Source organism: Podarcis melisellensis (assembly GCF_964234715.1).
Source record: "Podarcis melisellensis genome assembly, chromosome: 14".
NCBI lineage: Eukaryota > Metazoa > Chordata > Lepidosauria > Squamata > Lacertidae > Podarcis > Podarcis melisellensis.
In genome coordinates this window covers 47,315,385-47,334,608 of record NC_138546.1, presented here as the reverse complement: position 1 = coordinate 47,334,608, position 19,224 = coordinate 47,315,385, and the positions used below count along the sequence as shown (strand labels likewise).

Genomic DNA, 19,224 nt, shown 5'->3' with positions numbered 1-19,224 from the left:
ATAGAAATTGTGCGGCAGCGGCACAGCGGCAGTGGGAGGCCCCATTAGCTAAAATGGTACCTCAGGTTAAGAACAGTTTCAGGTTAAGAACGGATCTCCAGAACGAATTAAGTACTTAACCCGAGGTACCACTGTATATCCACATTAACTTTCTTAATTGTAATTGCTCCGATGGGAGATAGCCATAAAGGTGTTTTTCTTTCCCACAGATTTTTATGATTCTCCCAAACTCTATACAGATTCTTCCTAAGAATGTGATTCATAAAACTCTTATAGATTTTCACCTTCCCATACCAAAGGCATGCATGCCAGCCGAATTTTAAATCATGTCCCTATACCTATAAATGTATGTATACCTATTTTTTCCTTGCCACCAACAGAGATTATATTGATGCAGGTCCTTGTGGCACACAGAGTTCTGGTCCCTCCCGGGTTATGCAGAGAATAATCCTCCCCTCCAGCCAGTCTCACAACCTATTCCAAGTGGGGATTGAGGAGTGGAAGATGCTGGTGCCAACATTCCTGTTGATGAAACGTCTTGGCTCCACTGTCTATGGGGGAGAAACCTTTCCCCTGGCATTCGCTTCCTGGGCTGCACCGGCTGTCTGTGGGGAGTTCATTGCGGGAGCCAAGAGATGGGAAGGAGAAAGCAAATGAGCAGTGCAGAAGACATAAAAGCCAACACACACCTCCCTTTACAACCCTTTCCAAACTGAAAACTGGAAAGAACTGCCTTTTCTCTCTGCAAAGTTTCCCTCACCCCTGCCCAGGGTAAAAATACGGAATAATCAAATAATTAGTGAGTAGTCATTCAAGAGAGGAGAGGAGTAGCATTGGAGTTAGAGCACATATTCTCCCAGATGAACTGCAACGCTCATTAAGCTTATATCTAGAGAGGCTTTGATCTGTGCACTTTACTGAGCTAGCTCTGTTACGTAGTCCCATAATTCAGGTGATATCAGATCCCCACCCTCAATTTACTGTGGCAGCCGCTCTGAGGAGCTCCTTCCCTGGGAAAACAAAGTGGCCTCCCTATTCATCTAACTCCCTTCCTGGACAGGTGGAAATCTCCCGCTTTGCGAAGGTGTTTGGGGCTTCCTCTTGTTGGCTTTGCAGCATCTCTGGATTGTTTTGCTGCACGGCTTTTCATTCATTGAGTTTTTAGCTGTGATCTGAAAATGTGACTGTTTTAGATTTTGTTGTTACAGATAGGTAGCCGTGTTGGTCTGCCATAGTCAAAACAAAAAAAATTCTTTCCAGTAGCACCTTAAAGACCAACTAAGTTAGTTCTTGGTATGAGCTTTCGTGTGCATGCACACTTCTTCAGATACACAGTGTTTAGATTTTGTTGTGTGTCACTTTGAGCGTTTAGTGGTTTTGAAAGGCTGGGAAAGAAACTGAGGTATTTTATAAATAAAAATAGAAACAGTTGGCAGGATGAGGTTGCAGACTGAAGGGGCAATAGATTGCTAGTTCTTTGATTTATTGCTTGGTGTTTGCCACTGTGATGATTGTAGGGATGTGTATAGATGCTTGGAGAGGATGTATTTATTAGATGTTATCCTTCCTTCCTCACGTTTTAGCAGAGTGCATCTTTTTGCAACTTAAAAGGGAAGCTTAGATTGGCCAGTTTTAGCCTTTTAGTTTAGGTAACCAGTATGCTTTAAGGCAGACTGGATTGATTATCCTTTTCTCTCCCTTAAAACAACAATCACATAAACAGTCTTGTAAAAGGTAAAAAGCATTTGCTCACTCAGAATACTTGTTGAGGAGTAACAGATACAGCAGCTTGGTTCAGGCAGGCTTAAAATGGTAATTCTGTTACATAGGCATGCTGAAGTCTAGCTTAAGATGGAGTCTGGTCATTGGAGGTCAGACATGGAAGATTGTTCTTCACATTTATAACTTGGTGATGAGATAAAGAGTAAAAGTAAAGAGAGGCAAAAGAGCAGAAAGCAAAGACGAATTGCCCAGCCTGGTAAGGAGATTATATATGGCTTTGCCCTACTTCTGGCTGGGCATAGTGGGAGTGTCTCTCATACAGCTCTCTCTAGCAAACTTACTGGAAAACTCTGTGAGCGTCAGCAAACATGCATTGTTGGTTTGACTGCATTGTAAATATCCCACAATGATTTGGTGTTCTTGGGATATGTTGCATCCAACCATCAGGATGTCTCAGGCCAAAAGCATCTGAATGGAGTCAGTTCTCTGTCCTCCCAGCTGCACTGTTTGGCTAGATTGCCTCTGCTTTGCATTTGCTCCAATCTTATGCTGTCATTTTTACCACATTTCCCATTGTCAAGTGATGATGGGAAAGAAGAAACAATTGTTGGTAAGCATGACCATTTCATATCACAGGAGGGGAGAGGGCTGCTGTGTTCAAGTCCTGCTCATGGCCTGACTGTAGGCAACTGGTTGGCCACTGTGAGAACAGGATGCTGGACTAGATTGGCCAATGGCTTGACCCAGCAGGCACTTCATATGTTCAGCTCTGTTGTCCACTCTTGTTGATTTTGCACGTGTGCTTTTGGCAAAAATCTGAACATGTTCAAGGGTGTGGGCAGCAACAAAGCAGGTCTGTCATCTATCCACGAGCATTGTCCGTCATCTATCCATGAGCATTGGCTTGTAGTGGAATGCCTTTTTTGATATGCTGGCAGATGCCACCTGATCCCTTAGAAAAGGCTCATTAATGCTCTGTCATGCTACCACCCACTTCTGTGTGTGTTGTTAACAATATTAACCTCCATCATAGGTGCTGGCTCCCTGGGGCCTTGAGTGCCCAAGCACCCACAAAATTCCCCATGAAGGGGCCGGGCACCCACAAAATTTGGCACTAGGGCCACCACGGCCCCAGGCACCCATGGTCGCAGGGCCAAGCTGGCACTCTTGACTTCCATTATATGCCCAGCTGAGCCTACAGCCAAGGTTGTTGGGGTTACCTCAGGTTTGTGTATGATTAAGGATGTCTGAGCGGATAACAGGCAGAAAGGCTCCAGTGCAATGCAGCAGAAGTTGCATAGGTGCACAGGGCTCTTGCAAGCTCTGCTTAGTTTTGCTGAGGCTTTTTGCTGCCTGCCATTATTGTGTGGCAGCTGGCTGCCATACAAAATGTCTGCCTCAGAGTCAAAATGTCTCAGGGTTTATCCACTCTTAACTTTCCCCTGCTTTTTTCTAGGCATGGCCCACACTTAACAGCTCAATGTCTGAGCACCCTTTTCTTTTGCTCTGGAGTTTTCCTCATGAAAACCCACTGCCGGAAACTCAAATTGACATTTGCTCTGATTGAGCACTAAAGAGCAGGTTTTTGTGGGGAAAACTCATGGGCAAATCAAAACAAAATGCTCCTACCTAGAGTTTTAAGCACAGTTTTAAGCACTTTCATTCCTGGAAAGAGTGGGGCAAAAGGTAAGTGTGGATAAGCCACAGTCCTACATTTGAGTAAAAATTGGAGACCACAGAGCACTGGTTCTGACTGCTTGCAGTACGCCCATCTCCCCGCATGGACTGCACAGTCAAAAGACTAACCGGTGTCTAGACTGTGTGGGCAGGCAGGGAATCTTTGTGGACTTGTATGGAGCAAAGAGACCAAGATGACTTCAGTCCCTCCTTAGACCCGTTGTTGATATGTCTGCCTCCACTCTTATCTGCCCATTGCTTCTGGGAATCAAAATGTTTTGTTTCTTATGTCAGCATAATTATGCATCTTCACCTGCATCTCGTGTCAGGGCTGGTTCAGCTGCAGGTCAGCCCAGAGACTCAGAGACTAGCAGTAAAGGTGATTCTTTATTCAAGGAAACAGAATACAAACAGAAAAACCTAAGGTGAGACTGGCCCCGGTGAAGCAGTAGCCAGAACTGGCAATCTGGGCCTCCCACTTCCCCCTAAGCCTCCTCTCCATCTGGCTGTTTTCCCTGCAGTCCACCAGGGAGGGGCACCTTCAAACCTCTGGGCCCATTGTTCTGCCACATGCAAAAGTCTCCGAGACCTTGGAGATAAGAGGGAAGCTCAATACAGTAGGACCACCAAGCTCCTATGAATCTGTTGCAGTCTCAGCCCCCACCTCCAACTGTCTGTCCTATGTCTGCAGTGTTTTCTTCCTCTTTGTTATGTACTGAGTTGAATAGGATCCACAAGGCAGCAGTCTGATTGGTCCTAGAACAATTGGATTCAGAATGCAGCAGTCTGATTTGTCCTAGAACAATAGGGTCCAGAATGCAGCAGTCTGATTGGTCCACAGGAGCCACCCAATCCAGCTCCAGGTGGAAGTGAATCCGCAACCTGATTGGTCTACAGGTGAATCCCGGAATTAGCCAATCACATGGGGCCCTTTGTGTAAATAATGTATATAAAGCAGACATTCTGGGGGAACTTCTATTCCTCCTCACCACTATGAGCGGAATAAAGAGCATGAAATCCACTCTCGACTCTGAGTATATTTCACTCTTCTTCGTCTCTCTCACTCAGAACTGTTGCTTGTCCAGGATTCAGCCATTTCCCCCCTCCTCTCTTCTGTGTCCCACCAGCATCCCCCTGGCCTGGAGCCTTCCTGTTCTGAGGCTTCCCTGGGGGGTTCTCTGGCTGCAGTGGCGTAGCGTGGGTTGTCAGCACCCGGGGCAAGGCAAGTTATTTGCGCCCCCTAACCCGTGGATTTGCGCCCCCTAACCCTAACCTAACCCTAACCCCCAGATGTTGCGCCCGGTGTGGCCGGCCCCCCCTGCACCCCCCACGCTACACCACTGTCTGGTTGGAGCTCCCCGCCTCTCCTCAGTCTCCAGCCAGCCCCTGACATTCCATCCACTAGTGCCTTGAGATGCCTGTTGCTCTGAGCCCGTCTCTCAAGCCTTTTCTCCTTCATCTTCTCAGGTTGGCAAGTTGATCCAAGAAGCGGCTGGGAGGAGTAACTTAAAGAGGGTGACGCTGGAACTTGGGGGGAAGAGCCCCAATATTATCTTTGCAGATGCCGACTGTAAGTAAGGACGAGGGAGGGATTTTGTAAGGTTCACATTTTGATGCAAATAATGTAAAATAATGTAATGTAAATAACTCTCACTTTCTGAAACAGCTCACAAACCAAAACACTGATGTCCTTCAAAATCAACACTTCTCTGAGTTTTGTGATGCAGTCCTCCAACCAATTAAGATGTACAGAAATGTATATGTCAGGGAAAGTGTATACTACTTTAAAAAATGCATTATATCAGGGAACACCCCCCCCCCAAAAAGTGTATATATTGTTGTAAAAGTTGGGCACCATCGCCACTCTTTGCTGAGTGGTAGTGAGACTGCAGGGGGTTCCAGGCATTCACCCAAGATCTATGCTCCTTTGGAAAATAGAAGACTGCCATAGCTTTAAGAAATATGATTTATTCACATATCCACACCTTCAGTCTGCATGGAGGGGGTTCAGATCTCAAGCACTGCAGCGGCACAAATAAAGAGTCCAGAGGAAAGATTTTCTCCCTCTCTCATAATGACGGCACTTGAGGACATCCAACTAAGCTGAATACTGGGAAATCCAGGACAGATAAACAGTTCTTCACACAGCGCATAGTTAAACTGTGGAACTCATTCCTACAAGAGAGAAGGATAGCCATCAACCCGGATGGCTTTAAGGGCGGATTAGAATTTGGGGAGAAGATGGCTATCAATAGCAACTAGCTATGATGGCTATTTTGTTTGTTTATTAACTTTATTTTTAATAATAAGAATAAGAATAAGAATAATAGTAGTAGTTTTATTATTTATACCCCGCCCATCAAGGACACGGGTGGTGCTGTGGGTTAAACCACAGAGCCTAGGACTTGCCTATCAGAAGGTTGGCGGTTTGAATCCCCGCAACAGGGTGAGCTTCTGTTGCTCGGTCCCTGCTCCTGCCCACCTAGCAGTTCGAAAGCACGTCAAAGTGCAAGTACGTAAATAGGTACCGCTCCAGCGGGAAGGTAAACGGCGTTCCTGTGCGCTGCTCTGGTTTGCCAGAAGCGGCTTAGTCATGCTGGCCACATGACCCGGAAGCTGCACGCCGGCTCCCTCGGCCAATAAAGCGAGATGAGCGCCGCAACCCCAGAGTTGGCAACGACTGGACCTAATGGTCAGGGGTCCCTTTACCTTTACCTTTACCCCGCCCATCTGGCTGGGTTATTAACTTTATTAGATTAAATCCTTGGATCACACGGTAGTTTACAATATTAAAATACAAAATTAGATCAGATAGTAACAAACAAAAATAATACTCCCCCCGCCCAGTGTTTATCTGTGCTCTACCTCCCCAGTCAGGGGCAGTAATGCTTCTAAGTGCTAGATGCTGGGAATCAGAAATGGGGAGAGTGCTGCTGTTGTGCTCACAGGTCCTTCCTCTAGGCATCAGTTTGGCCACTGTGAGAAGAGGATGCTGGAAAAGATGGACCTCTGGAATGATCCAGCAGACTGTCTTTACATTCTTATGATATTTGGATAAAAGCTGCCGGTTCTCAGTTACTGGGTTTTCATTTCAACAACAGGCTGAGTTCTGAGTTGTCTGCCAGCGGTTTTATGATCTGACACAGTCTGAATTACGCAGGCCAAAATATTAATTAATCCGTTGTTGTCGTAACTAACATCCAGGACCTCCTGCAGAGCGCCGTGGGTTCTTTCTTACGGCCCTCAGAACCTTTTTGATCTCTGCCCTGCTCTTACAGGAATCCCTACGTAAAACAGAATGAATCATCTGCAGTAACGGCAGCATACACAAATAACATGTGTGTGGATGTTTTGATCTTTTCAAACGTCTGCCCACCACCCCAGCAATGGAGTTTTGTTCTGTTGCTTTGAAGTTGAGCAGCATTATTTGGAGTGATGTGTGTGACGTGGGCTCAGGAGCCACAGATGTGGGGAACGGTCCCTCAGCATGTGGCTCTTTTGCTTTCGCAGTGGATTACGCAGTGGAGCAGGCACATCAAGGGGTCTTTTTCAACCAAGGCCAGTGCTGCACCGCCGGCTCCCGGATCTACGTGGAGGAGCCCATCTACGAGGAGTTTGTTCGAAGGAGCGTTGAGCGTGCCAAGAGGAGGGTGGTGGGGAGTCCTTTTGACCCCACCACAGAACAAGGACCACAGGTAAAGGGGAGGTATCCAGGGCCCAGATACTAAATGCATTTCTACGGTGCATTCCAAGTCCTAGAAAACCACTGGCCACATTAGCACCATACATTTAAAGGGCTACGATCCCACTTTAAACACTCATGGCTTCACCCAAAGAATTCTGGAAGCTGTCATTTGTTAAGGGTGCTGAGAGTTCTTAAGAGGCCCTTGTTCCCATTGAAGAGCTACAATTCCCAGAGTTCCTTGTGAAGAGGGATTGATTGTTAAACTACTCTAGAAACTAGAGGGAGGGAGGAAGAGATCAGGCAAAAACACTATAACAGCTATGCAATGCATGTAAACTTTAGTGTGTAGTTTTCCAAGAGAGCAGATCTCCAGGTGCCAGGCAGTCACGGCAAAGAAATGAAGAGGAGGAATTGATAAAGACGGTTTGTGCTTTGCAGATCAATCTATGTCCACAGCCAATGATCCTGTGATTCCAGGCGCATCTTGTTGAAAAAAGGACGCTGGAAAAGATGGTCTTGTATTGGGTGCTCCCAGTTTCTGCAGGGCCCTGCTTATGCTCATCTTCTCTTTCCTTCCTTCTCCTTCTTTTTCTTTTTAAAGATTGATAAGAAACAATACAATAAGATCCTGGAACTGATTCAGAGTGGCATTGCTGAAGGCGCAAGGCTGGAATGTGGAGGCAAAGGAATGGGAAGGAAGGGATTCTTCATTGAACCCACTGTCTTCTCCAATGTAACGGATGATATGCGCATTGCCAAGGAAGAGGTATTGGTTCCTCTCATCCTCTTTCCCCCACAGGTCAAAGACCTTGTAGGATTTTGCCAGGATAAAACCCTATTCACAGGGGCTACTGAAGTTTCCCCCTGGCAGGGCACCAGCGGTCAGCCAGGATGAGCACTGGTCAAGAGACCCAACAGCTCAGAAGCACCCTTTGTTTGCTTGACCCAGCTGTGCCAGCTTACCATTCTCTTTGCTGGATTCCCAGGAAGGCATCTCAGTGGGTGGTGGTGTGGTGCCATTTCTAAACAAGATCCAAATTTTTCTGAACAAGAGCCAAACATTTCTGAACGTATCTGAACAAGATCCATACTTGACTCCCGTCCACAATGACTGCCTGCCATTTTAATTTACCCCAAATGCCCACTCCATTTCTGTTGCAGATCTTTGGGCCTGTTCAAGAAATCCTGCGGTTTAAAACCATGGATGAAGTTATTGAAAGAGCCAACAATTCAGACTTTGGACTGGTTGCTGCCGTCTTCACCAATGACATCAACAAGGCCTTGACCGTTTCCTCCGCAATGCAAGCAGGAACTGTCTGGTGAGGAGGAGGGAGGAGGGCTGGGGGCAGGGGGTGCCTGCTCTGGGAAATGGGGTGTCTGTTTCTGGGGTGAGGGATAACATGGAGACTTTGTCATCAAGGTGTTTTCTTTCTTCCTCTGACAGGATAAATTGTTACAACGCCTTAAATGCCCAGAGTCCTTTTGGAGGATTCAAAATGTCTGGCAATGGGAGAGAGATGTAAGCAACACTTCCAATGTGGGCTTTGGGGCTCATTCCTGTCCTAGGGGTGCCTCCATCAGAAAGGGGAAAATGGTGGCTCTCCAGGTGATGCTGTGGGAGTGGATGTGCAGGAAGCAGTCATGCAAACAAGCCCTTAGTCTGGATCCACATTGACCTTTCAGCACCTGACCCTGGGCATTTTAATGCCTGATAGAGCTCAACCAAAATGGCCCTCAATTTGGCAAAAGTATATGGGGGGCAGGGAGATTGTTATGTTCAGTGTTTGACCTTGAACCACTTTATTATAGTCCCGTGGAAATAGGGTTGTAGCAGTGGTGGAGGCAGTTCTTTTTCTCCCCAAGCAAAAGCTTAATGAACTGCCTATATTCTTCCTCCGAGGAAACCACTGCCAGTACCCCTAGAGGGGAATAGGGGTGGGGGAGAGCAGGGGATGGAGGGCACTGGGTCTGCATTGCCTTTGTTGAGCAGAGGGATATTCTCCTCTACAAGCACCACTGAAGTGAATGGAGGCTTATGATGCTCTACACTTGCCTCTCCCGTTCATTTCAACGGGGATCACACACAGGGATTTCTCAGGTCAAATCTCTTGTCTTTTACTCTCCCTCCTTTAGTGACACCCAGGATCTGCCTCCTTACCTTATCGTGTGGGAGGGCTGGCCATCCCTGTTTGTTGGTGCATCACCCAGACTCTGATAAGCATCTCTGTGTGGTACTTGTAGAGAGGAATAGTGTTTAGTCACAAATCTTGCGCATTTAATTTGTTTTCTAGGGGAGAGTGTGGACTGCGAGAATATTCCGAAGTGAAGACTGTGACGATAAAGGTTCCTCAGAAGAACTCATAAGAAGACAATGTGCTGATCACTGCAGTACATCAAGTGACCCTCTGTATTCCTTTTATGGGGACTAGCACTCAGGAATTTTTAAAAAAACAACGACACAGATTTCTTTTTTAAATAGCATTGCAACCAGGCTTGCCATTAAGCTGGATGGGTTTTCACCCCACTGTTGGCCACAAACCACTCGTTTAATATAGTACAGTTAGAAAACATTCAGAAATGTTCCCATTATACAAATTGCAAGTAAACACACGCTATCGTGTTCCTGAAAAGAAAACCTTTTTTAAACTGACCTTCCCAACTATCATGTCCTTGATTTGCTCCATTCTTGTATGACGTTGGCGCTGCAACTGGATTCATTGGGGGACCCAAAACTCAGCAAGCAGCCACTTACCAGAAATATAAGCCTCAAGGCTGGAGGTGGGCAACTTAACTGGCGATTGTAATGTACGTTCTTGAAAGCATAATCCTTTTCTCCTGAAGTGAGTTTGTATTCCTCCTCATTTCAGGGAAACTTGCAAAAACACAGTGCTCCAACAGAGAAAACGATGATGGAGTTTTGGATTCTCTCTGTAGCTGCAGGTGTGTCTTCATTTCCCTTTTGGATTTGACGTAATGCGGACTTGCAGTATAACCACCACCTTCCCCCCCCCCAAAAAAAAGGCTGGTTGGGTTGACACATGCTCTTCTAGACAGAAAGGCAGGAGCTGGGTGAGAGGAAAGGGGCCACTTCAGCCACCTGCTCCCAGGTGGAGTTATGAGGGAGCAGATTCCTGGAACTTGACCCTCTTCAGCTGCAAGCTGGGTTTCTACCATCAGTGTTGCAGCTGATGACGGGCAGCGAACGTGAGGAGGAAGAGCATGCCTGGAACCCCATGGCACAATCTGCACAAATGGAGCTGTGGGCAAATGGGAATGAGCCCATTGCATCCCTGGGGGGCAGTTCCAAATCCTGAGCAGAATTTGAGCTTTTGATGTTCAAATTGGCAGGTTAACTGCAACCTCGCAACTCCCTCCATTCAGAGCAGCGCTGAATGGCTTTAATGACAAGGGGCTGCTGCCAGCCATGTTCTGCATCATTTTTGCCCCTCTTCATCATGCTTTGCTTGGCACCCCCAAATCAGTGGCAGCAGCTGGGAGACAAACATGGTCACATCACACCATATGATATGTTAATGTGTGGGGAAAGGAGCCCCATTGCATCCAAAATGGCTGTTGCTGATTTGGCCCCTGGAGCAAGGAGGAACCTCCCTCTGCAGTTTGTCTGCCTTTTTCTGGCTTCTTTGCAGGCAGGTCCTCATTTCACATAGGAAGGTGGAACAGTGGCAAGTGACCTGGGCTTTCTGTGACTTTCACTCTTGACTGAAGCCTTGCAAAAAATAAAAATAAAAATGATCCTTTGGCTGTGGTTCTGCAGAACAGTGGTCTGACTTGAGAAATTACAATTTTTTTATTTTTTATTTTTTATTATTATTATTAAAGACCAACTTGCCCAAAAGAAAAGCTGAGTAAGGAGAAGGCAATCCCTAGTTTTGTCATGGCTACTCTTAACCATACTAATTCCAAGTACACTTGCCAGCCTTCCTCTTGTGAAGGAAGGACATGCTCTGCTGCTGCTCCTTCCATAATGGTATTCAGCAGTTTGTGGCCGGCCTTTGAGAAGCAATAGATTTAGGGCCAAGGGGGCACAAAATTGAGAAGATCCATTTGGGAGTGCCAAATTTTGGCCTCCCACAGGGTGCCCTATTACGAAAGATGACTGAAGTCTGCCCCTGTTTTGATTGTCACCACCTTTGCAGCCACAGCCTCTCAGTGCTACTTGAATGAGAAATCTACTTGTTTTTTATTCCCCAAAACCATCATTGCTCCTGTTGCATAAGGATATAAATGCATGCAGAAGGGGACTGCTGGGTGATGCTGCCAGGTGAGCATCAATGGCACCAGCCAAGGGTGTGGGCGCTGCAACAGCGTGGTTTCCCTCAAGGAGGCCGGATCCACATACAGAGGCCCACAACATCATCACTTTACCACTTTTTCTAATGGTTCCACTCAGTTCATCTGTTTGTGCTTCTGGCTGCCAACTGCAGAACAAGGGCTAAACCAAGAGGCAGACAGCAATGTTGGCTCCACTCATTAACTCACTCCCCTCTCTGTTGCTGAACTGCAACTTATCACCAAACTTAAAACCATGGAGAGACCTGGTCTGAATAGAGACATTGGATTTGTAACTCATTATACATGATAAAGCTATTTTTAGCCATCTCACCCTTTGCTTTTTCCTGTAAGACCAATTGCAGTCGTTAACAGTCGTCAACAGGTTTACCACACCTATCAGCCAATCACCCATTCCCACCACCCTTCTGAGTAATACCCCTCCCCACTCTCTCACAATATATAAGGGTCTGGTGACTTCTGTTTCAGCATATCTGAAGAAGTGTGCATGCACACGAAAGCTCATACCAATAACAAACTTAGTTGGTCTCCAAAGTGCTACTGAAAGGAATTATTTTATTTTGTTTCCCCTCTCTGTGTGAACCTCACAATAACCCTGTGAGGTAGGTTAGGGTGAGAAACAGTGAGTTGCCCAAGGTCACTCAGTAAGCTCTATGGTGTAATGGAGATTTGGATGCAGTTTTCTCTAATTCAAACCCAGCACTCTACTGATACATCAAGGTGGATCCCGGTTCATTGTGTGGTTTAAACACGTAGCTCTAATTTACACTAGCGGATGCAAAACTATTTAGAACTCTGGGCACATCTGGATTTTTCAGTGAGTGATGTGATTGTCACCCCTTCTGGTCTAGCTGAGTTAATGTGAACCTTGAAAAGCACATAGAGCTGAAACAAGAAGTGAGAAAGAGTGTCACTCTTCCATCTTCCTCCTTCACCTCTATGTACTTTTCAATGGAGAAGAAGTTAACCACCCTTTCCAGAAAGTGGGGAATTCAGAGACTTCATGGGCACCAGGGAAAGACCTAAAGCCCATGGAATGGTGTCTCCTGATTTACACCCTCATTCAGCCAGGGGTGATTTCAAAGGCAGGAGTCCTTTGTTCCAGATGAAAGATGGAGGCCTCGTGTTCTTTATAAAGGAGAAAACAAATTCAAAGACATTCGTTTGCATGTTATCCCCGTGGGAACATCCCACATCTGACAAAATCATGCCTGGATGAGACATAGAACAAATGTGAAATATAGTGGCCAATCATGAGACAGAAATATCAGCAGTTTTTGGACACAATTTACCAGGAATTGGGCCAAAGCACAGAACGTCCCCAAGGGTGGTATTCAGAGGCGGTTGAAACACCAGTGCAGAAGATGCATTTTTGACTGGTCGACTGAGGTTTTTTTCTGGACTTTTGAAAGACAGCTGTGTGTACTCAGCTGTCCATGTTTGCTACAGCATCTTTACAAAAAATGGATCTCCCAAAATGAATCACTCTGTGTCAAAAACTCAGACAGAAACTCTGGACACTGAAAAGGTTCATCCCTCCTAAGCTGAAGGGTTGAGAGTTAGTTAATAAGGAACCTAGCCATTGGAAAGTTGTCGTGAGAAGGGGTGAGAGCTTGGCGGAAAAGCAGACCAAGGCAGCCTCTTGCTCCACACAAGGATCCAGATCAAGCAAAGTACTTCATTGGCTGGCCCAAAGCTGCCTAGAACCTGATTGATTTAATGCATAAGGCTCCTCTTCCCACTACATCACATGGAGCACCCTCTGCCAGAAAGTTCCCCTGCACAAGCTCCAGTGGCACAAGTATGAGTTGCACAAATGTGCTCTTGCGCAATGCACACTCGTGTCAGATGGGCTTGCCCAGGAGAACTTCCCCCTGGAATGGTGGGGCTCTCTGTCTCCCTCTCTGCCACCCCCTTCAGGCTCTCTCCAGCTCCCCTCTCCCCTCCCTTCCAGCCCAGCACTCTCTGCATCTTGCCCCCCATGTTTGATATTTATGCCATCCTTGTTTGTCTCCAAATATAGATATATATTTTTTGCTAGATGCATAATTCAAGCTGTTCTTTTCCGAACGTGGAGATGCAATTGCAAGCTATACCAGAGCTGTGCAACATGAATGTCATATACTCCTATTGTAGGGTTATGTCAGAGTTTTGTTTTCTTTCTTGAAAGAAATATGCTTTAAGAAATTAGTTTTCTTATTATCTCCAATATTCATTGTGAAGGGATAATTTCCATTTCTTTTTCTGTTACATGCCTTTGGAAGAAAGTCGTGCTAGCAATAAGCATTTATACTCTGTACTCCTCTGTATTATATGTGTCTTGTCTATTGTTTGTGTGTTATTTCAAATAAATTCAGGTAACAACTGATGTTGCCATTTTTCCCACCATCCTCAACGCACATGAGTCAGTGAAATTTGTCTTTTCATTTGCCAGATACATCATGCGCTGCTCAAGGGCAACCCCCTACAGTCTTCGAAGTTTCCTGTTATCAGTTTTAATCCTGTGTATGATTAGAGCCGACAAATGAAAACAGGTTATTGAAGTCTTTACTATTAAGTTTCCCTTAAAGGGCTTCCGAGGTGAAACTCGGCCATCCCCTCTCATTGGTGGGACTCTGCTCTGCACAGAGGCAAGGCCTTCGCCCCAGTAGCTTTATTTTCCTTTGCAAAATGAATAGAGAGTGGGAGAAGCAAGTCTGATTCCCCCCCCCCTTGAATATTATTTCAGCTGCATTTCTTTCTTTTTAAAAAGAAAACTCTGAATTGTGGATCCAGGTCAGAGGCAAAGTTCATCCTCACCCACTGTGGCCATAAAGTTTAGCTATCAGCGAAAGTCTGAAATCATCGGCCTCTGCAGGGTGCTCAGGCAAACTCTTGCTTCTTGGAGGGAGTCCTGGATAAAGTTTTAAGAAGTGATGATTTTTATTTCCTCTCTAGATGAGTCACACAGATACGATGAAGTTAACACCCAGATCGCTTGCAGAAGAGACACCCGCCAGCTCTTTTGAGCCACAGATTCTAAGCGTGCTTGCCGGAAGGACTCCTTAAAATCAACTGGCAGCTGCTTCCCAGAAAAGTGGCCATGGACTTCAAGTCCTGGGCTTGGTTTTCCAAGCCGACAGCCGGCCGATCAGCTTCTAAGGCCACAATGTCACAGATGTGGCATAGGGCTCATCCATCTTTGCTCCACATTTCCAGATCCATGTCTAACAGCTTTTTTGTTTTGTTTTTCCCAGCAAAAACCCCGCTATTTACCACTGAATCAGAACAAACAGCAATCTCTGGAAAAAACCCCGAACAGCCATCTGCTCTGATTTAGCAGTAAATTTCGGGTTTTCCCGGAGAAACAGCAAAGCAAAAGAAAAAAAAGTGGTGGGGAGTGTTTATTTGAGTCTCCCCTCGAGGGTGCAGTCCCCTTATGTGGCTCTTGCCTATTCCTACCCCTTATTTGTAGTTGGGAGAATGCAATTCTCCCCCATTTCCATTGCTAGGAAGGGCTTCATAAAGTGAAGCACCTGACACAAACAATCCTGCCCACTCTCCTCGACACACCACCTTCGTTCTGCCTCTGACTGTGGAATTTCATCTCCGCAACTTACTGGGCTGCTGTCCATGTCTTGTATCTCTTGGGCACATTCAGGGAGGAGAAGGCTAATTACGATCGCTGTATGTGCTAACTCCAGAATCCATGGCAGTGGGCCTCTGCACATCAGCTTCTAGGTATCAGGAGTGAGGAGAGCGGTCCTGCTTGCAGACTTCCTATAATGACAGGCATCTGGTAGGGCATTGCAGGAACGGGACTTTGGACTAGATGGGTCCCCTTGGGGCTAATCCGACTGAAAGGCTCATGTTCTTATGACTGAAAAGCATTCTGGTCTTACCTGCCCTCCTCTGTTGATTGGGAGGCCACCAAGTTGACGGAGGGTGGTGGTGTTGTGGCTGAAGTTTTTCTTTGATTGGCTGAAATAAAAGGGGGTGATGGGGTGGGGTTTTTTGGGGGGGGAGTTGGACACCAGTCTACAGGGATTGCTCTTCTCATATGGGGGGTGAGAGGGCAGCCAAGGCCCCTGGAGCGTTTGAAAGGCACGTTGCGAAGCCTGAGGCGTGATTAGTCTTCCCAAAGCGGACACTTTGAACACAAAGCCCTGGCCATTTGTTGGCGTCCCACCTAGGAAGGCAGCTGAGAGAGCCAAACACCCATGAGAGAGCGTTCAAGATGTGCTGTGTGTGTTTTTAAACCCCATCCCACCCACATTTTATCATAGCTGGTCACTGGCCAGCCTGTTTCAAAACAAGAGCAGCGCTGGTGGCAGAGAGGACAGCCTCTCCCTCTTGGAAGGAGAAGTGGCGACAGAGAGGGGCCCAGCAGACAGGTCTGGATCCTCTGGACCTGCCATCCCTCCTCCTGCCCAACCCCACCAGTTAGGAGCAAGAGGGTCCTTTATTTCAAATTGCCAATTACCTTTTGCTTGTTAAAGGCGTCTCACAACGCCACCCGGGTTCCTGTTGGCCTTCCTGGGTTCTGAGCTGTGGGCTCTCAATACCTCAGGAGACCTCCTCCAACTCTGGGCTTTCAGCTGCCGCCCAAGAGACACTCTGATCTCTGGCTGGTTTTATCACAGACTTGATAGATTGGCCAGCTATGAGACATGGTTCAAATAAACTAATATTGCTTATAATAGGAAATGCTGACTATTACCAAGTTCTTATAGTGTTTGTTTTCAATAACAGTGTTTGCATAGCTTTGCATTTCAAAACATGTGCTTATAACTCTATTCCTATTCCTTACCTTATATCTTAGAAATATCTCCCTACATAACATTTTATAGTACAGTGGTACCTCGGGTTACGGACGCTTCAGGTTACAGACTCCGCTAAGCCAGAAATAGTGCTTCAGGTTAAGAACTTTGCTTCAGGATGAGAAAAGAAATCGTGCTCCGGAGGTGCGGTGGCAGTAGGAGGCCCCATTAGCTAAAGTGGTGCTTCAGGTTACGAACAATTTCAGGTTATGAACAGACCTCCGGAACGAATTAAGTACTTAACCCGAGGTACCACTGTATATCTCTTAATACAAAAATCTTGTGCCGGTCAGTAACAAAGAGAGACACCGCAGGACCCTCCACAATGGGGAGAACTTTCCTCGACAAGGGAGTGACAGCTCCTGGTTTTGTTCGGAACAAGACCCTCTCTATGGGCCTCCTTCCTCCCTGCCGCACACACTCCCTCATGGCTGCCAGCTGATCGCTTGCCAGGCAGAAATCCAACTGGGCAAGCAGGTGAGGCCAGGGCAGCTGCTTCTCTGGCTTCTCCTCCTACCCCACTGTTGGCTGAGTGAGGGAGGCACAGATGGACAAACTAGCAGAGCAGGGGGCCATGGGGAGGAAGAGGTCCAGGGAGGTTCTTGTCCGTGGGCGCCTTGACGCCACCCTTGCTGTGCAGTGTCAGCACCGAAAGCAGCTGTCCCTGCTACTGCCAGCATCCCTGGGAGCACCTTGTGGGCTTTCAAGGAAAAGGGTGTCTGGCAGGCTTGCTTGGGTTGAGAATTAAAGGGTCTGTGCCCCCCTCCACTCCCAGTGCTGCTTTTGTCTTATTGTTGCTGTGTTGGGGAGAGGGGCACCGCTTGGCAGCGGAAAACCTGCTGTGCCTGCAGATGGCATCACTTTCCCCCCATCCCTGGCATCTGAGGTTGGAAGGAGCAGGCTGAAGTGGCAAGGGAGCGCTGGGCAGTGCCGGATTTACGTATAAGCTAAACAATTAATAGCTTAGGACCCCACTCGCTTGCCCTCCCCTCCCCCCAAAAAATCACCATTAATATATTTCATCTTAATTGTATTTCAGTCCAACAATTACTTTGATAAAATACATATTTTGTTATCAGCTACTTTAAAATGAGGCTGTATTTTAAATTGCATTTTAACCTGTATTTTAAATTTTCCTTTTCTTTTCCTCCCCCCCCTTCCCCCCTATTATGTTTTAACTGTGATTTTATTGGTGTTAGCTGCCCTGAGCCCAGCTCTGGCCGGGGAGAGCGAGGTATAAATAAAATTTACTATTACTATTATTTATTATCAAATGGCTTTAGATACCTATTAGGTCCATAAATTACCTTATAGCATATATTCAACACCAAAAAACAGTGACAATTTGTTGTTGACAAAGGACAGCTGGACATATAAGGGTCCTCATTACCTTCAGGACCTAAGGGCCTCATTGAACCTAATCCAGCCCTGCACCCGGGAGGACGCATTTCCCCATGGGTAATCTGCTGGGGACCAGATGCAGTGGGGGAGGCCTTTGTCTCTCTCCCCCTCCCCCTTTGTCACCTGCATGAAATCAGCCCAAGGTGTAGAAGAGGCCTCTCTGGGTCTGGCAGGCCTATGCCCCCTCCATCAATAGTGTTGTCCCAGCTGCCTCTTGGTCCTTTGTGGCAGGCAAAGGCACCTTTTGGTTCGCTGACTTGACAGTGGCTTGAAAGCAAAGTGGGGGACCTCCCCTCCCCTCCCCCTGCATGTTGTTGCTGGACTCCAACTGCCAGCAGCCCCAGCAGTCAGAGAGGGTGGGTGTTGGGAATCCAGCAAGATCTGGTAGACACAGATCTCCCTCACACTAGAATCTTAGAGGACCTAGATTCTAGAGGTCATCAGCACAGCTACCCCATGAGTGGTTCCACTTTCAGGACTGCTCTTTGGAGAAGAGGTCCAGGGCCCCATTCAGGAGCAGGAGGGTCCCCAAGCGCAGCAGGGCTGATATGCCACATTTGGAAGCAAGCCATTGGAAGAGGACCATGAGGTCCAGAGCCTAAACCTGCTCAGAGCACCCCTGCTCAGAAGGAAGCATCTCCCACTAGGCTAAGGAGTACAAACCCCAGAGCCTAGGACTTGCCGATCAGAAGGTTGGCGGTTCGAATCCCCACGACAAGGTGAGCTCCCGTTGCTCAGTCCCAGCTCCTGCCAACCTAGCAGTTTGAAAGCACGTCAAAGTGCAAGTAGATAAATAGGTACCGCTCCGGCGGGAAGGTAAACGGTGTTGCCGTGTACTGCTCTGGTTCGCCAGAAGTGGTTTAGTCATGCTGGCCACATGACCCGGAAGCTGTACGCCGGCTCCCTCGGCCAATAAAGCGAGATGAGCGCCGCAACCCCAGAGTCTGTCACGACTGGACCTAATGGTCAGGGGTCCCTTTACCTTTTTACTGCACTTTCACTAGGACGTATGTGCCACACCCCCCACCAGCCCAAGAACAAATGATCAAATATGGAAGTAGCAGAGGGGGAATCCACCACACTGCCCTGTTTCTTGCAGGGCTGCACCCACCAGTATTTTGCTGCTTGAGGCCAAGGACAAAATGGAGCCCCCTTGTTCCACCACATACAACGGGAGTGGCAGCGGAATCCAGATTCCACCCTCCTCCTGCAGCACACCTCCTCTGCCCTCAGGGCCAGCCCCAGCACCTGCAGCCTGAAGCAACTGTCTCCTTGGTAGAATGGTAGAGCCGGCCCTGGATTCTTGCCAGGCCACCATGTTTGAGTTGTGACAAGCCCCCTTAGTCCAGCAAGCGCTGGTCACCAAAGAGAAGCCGAGAAGACCATTCCTCTCCCCTCAGTGCAGCACAGTGCATGCAGGATTGGATCCAGGTTGAGCCCAGGCTTGGAGATATTTCCTTGGAGCACCTCGATACCTTTGAAAGGCTGTCTGGCTTAGACATGGCTTGCAGTTCCTGCTCAGCGACGGCAACATAGATAAATGGCCAAAGGAAACGTTATCCAAACATTATCCGCTTCAAAGGCTTGACTGCAAACTTGCAGAGCTTTGACTCTGTCCAATCGCCCAGC

At 47.3% G+C, this 19,224-nt stretch overlaps 1 protein-coding gene across 1 annotated transcript in view; it reads left to right on the top strand.

Annotated features, from left to right (window-relative positions):
- The window catches only part of ALDH1A2 (aldehyde dehydrogenase 1 family member A2), a 71,070-nt gene extending 57,310 nt beyond the window's left edge, over nucleotides 1–13,760 (top strand). Inside the window, exons 9-14 of the mRNA XM_081887720.1 lie at nucleotides 4,867–4,969; nucleotides 6,910–7,094; nucleotides 7,686–7,850; nucleotides 8,246–8,403; nucleotides 8,529–8,603; nucleotides 9,376–13,760. Of these exons, the coding sequence (XP_081743846.1) occupies nucleotides 4,867–4,969; nucleotides 6,910–7,094; nucleotides 7,686–7,850; nucleotides 8,246–8,403; nucleotides 8,529–8,603; nucleotides 9,376–9,448 (759 nt within the window). The 3' untranslated portion in view covers nucleotides 9,449–13,760. The remainder of the gene's footprint in view (nucleotides 1–4,866; nucleotides 4,970–6,909; nucleotides 7,095–7,685; nucleotides 7,851–8,245; nucleotides 8,404–8,528; nucleotides 8,604–9,375) is intronic.
- Nucleotides 13,761–19,224: the final 5,464 nt, after the last annotated feature.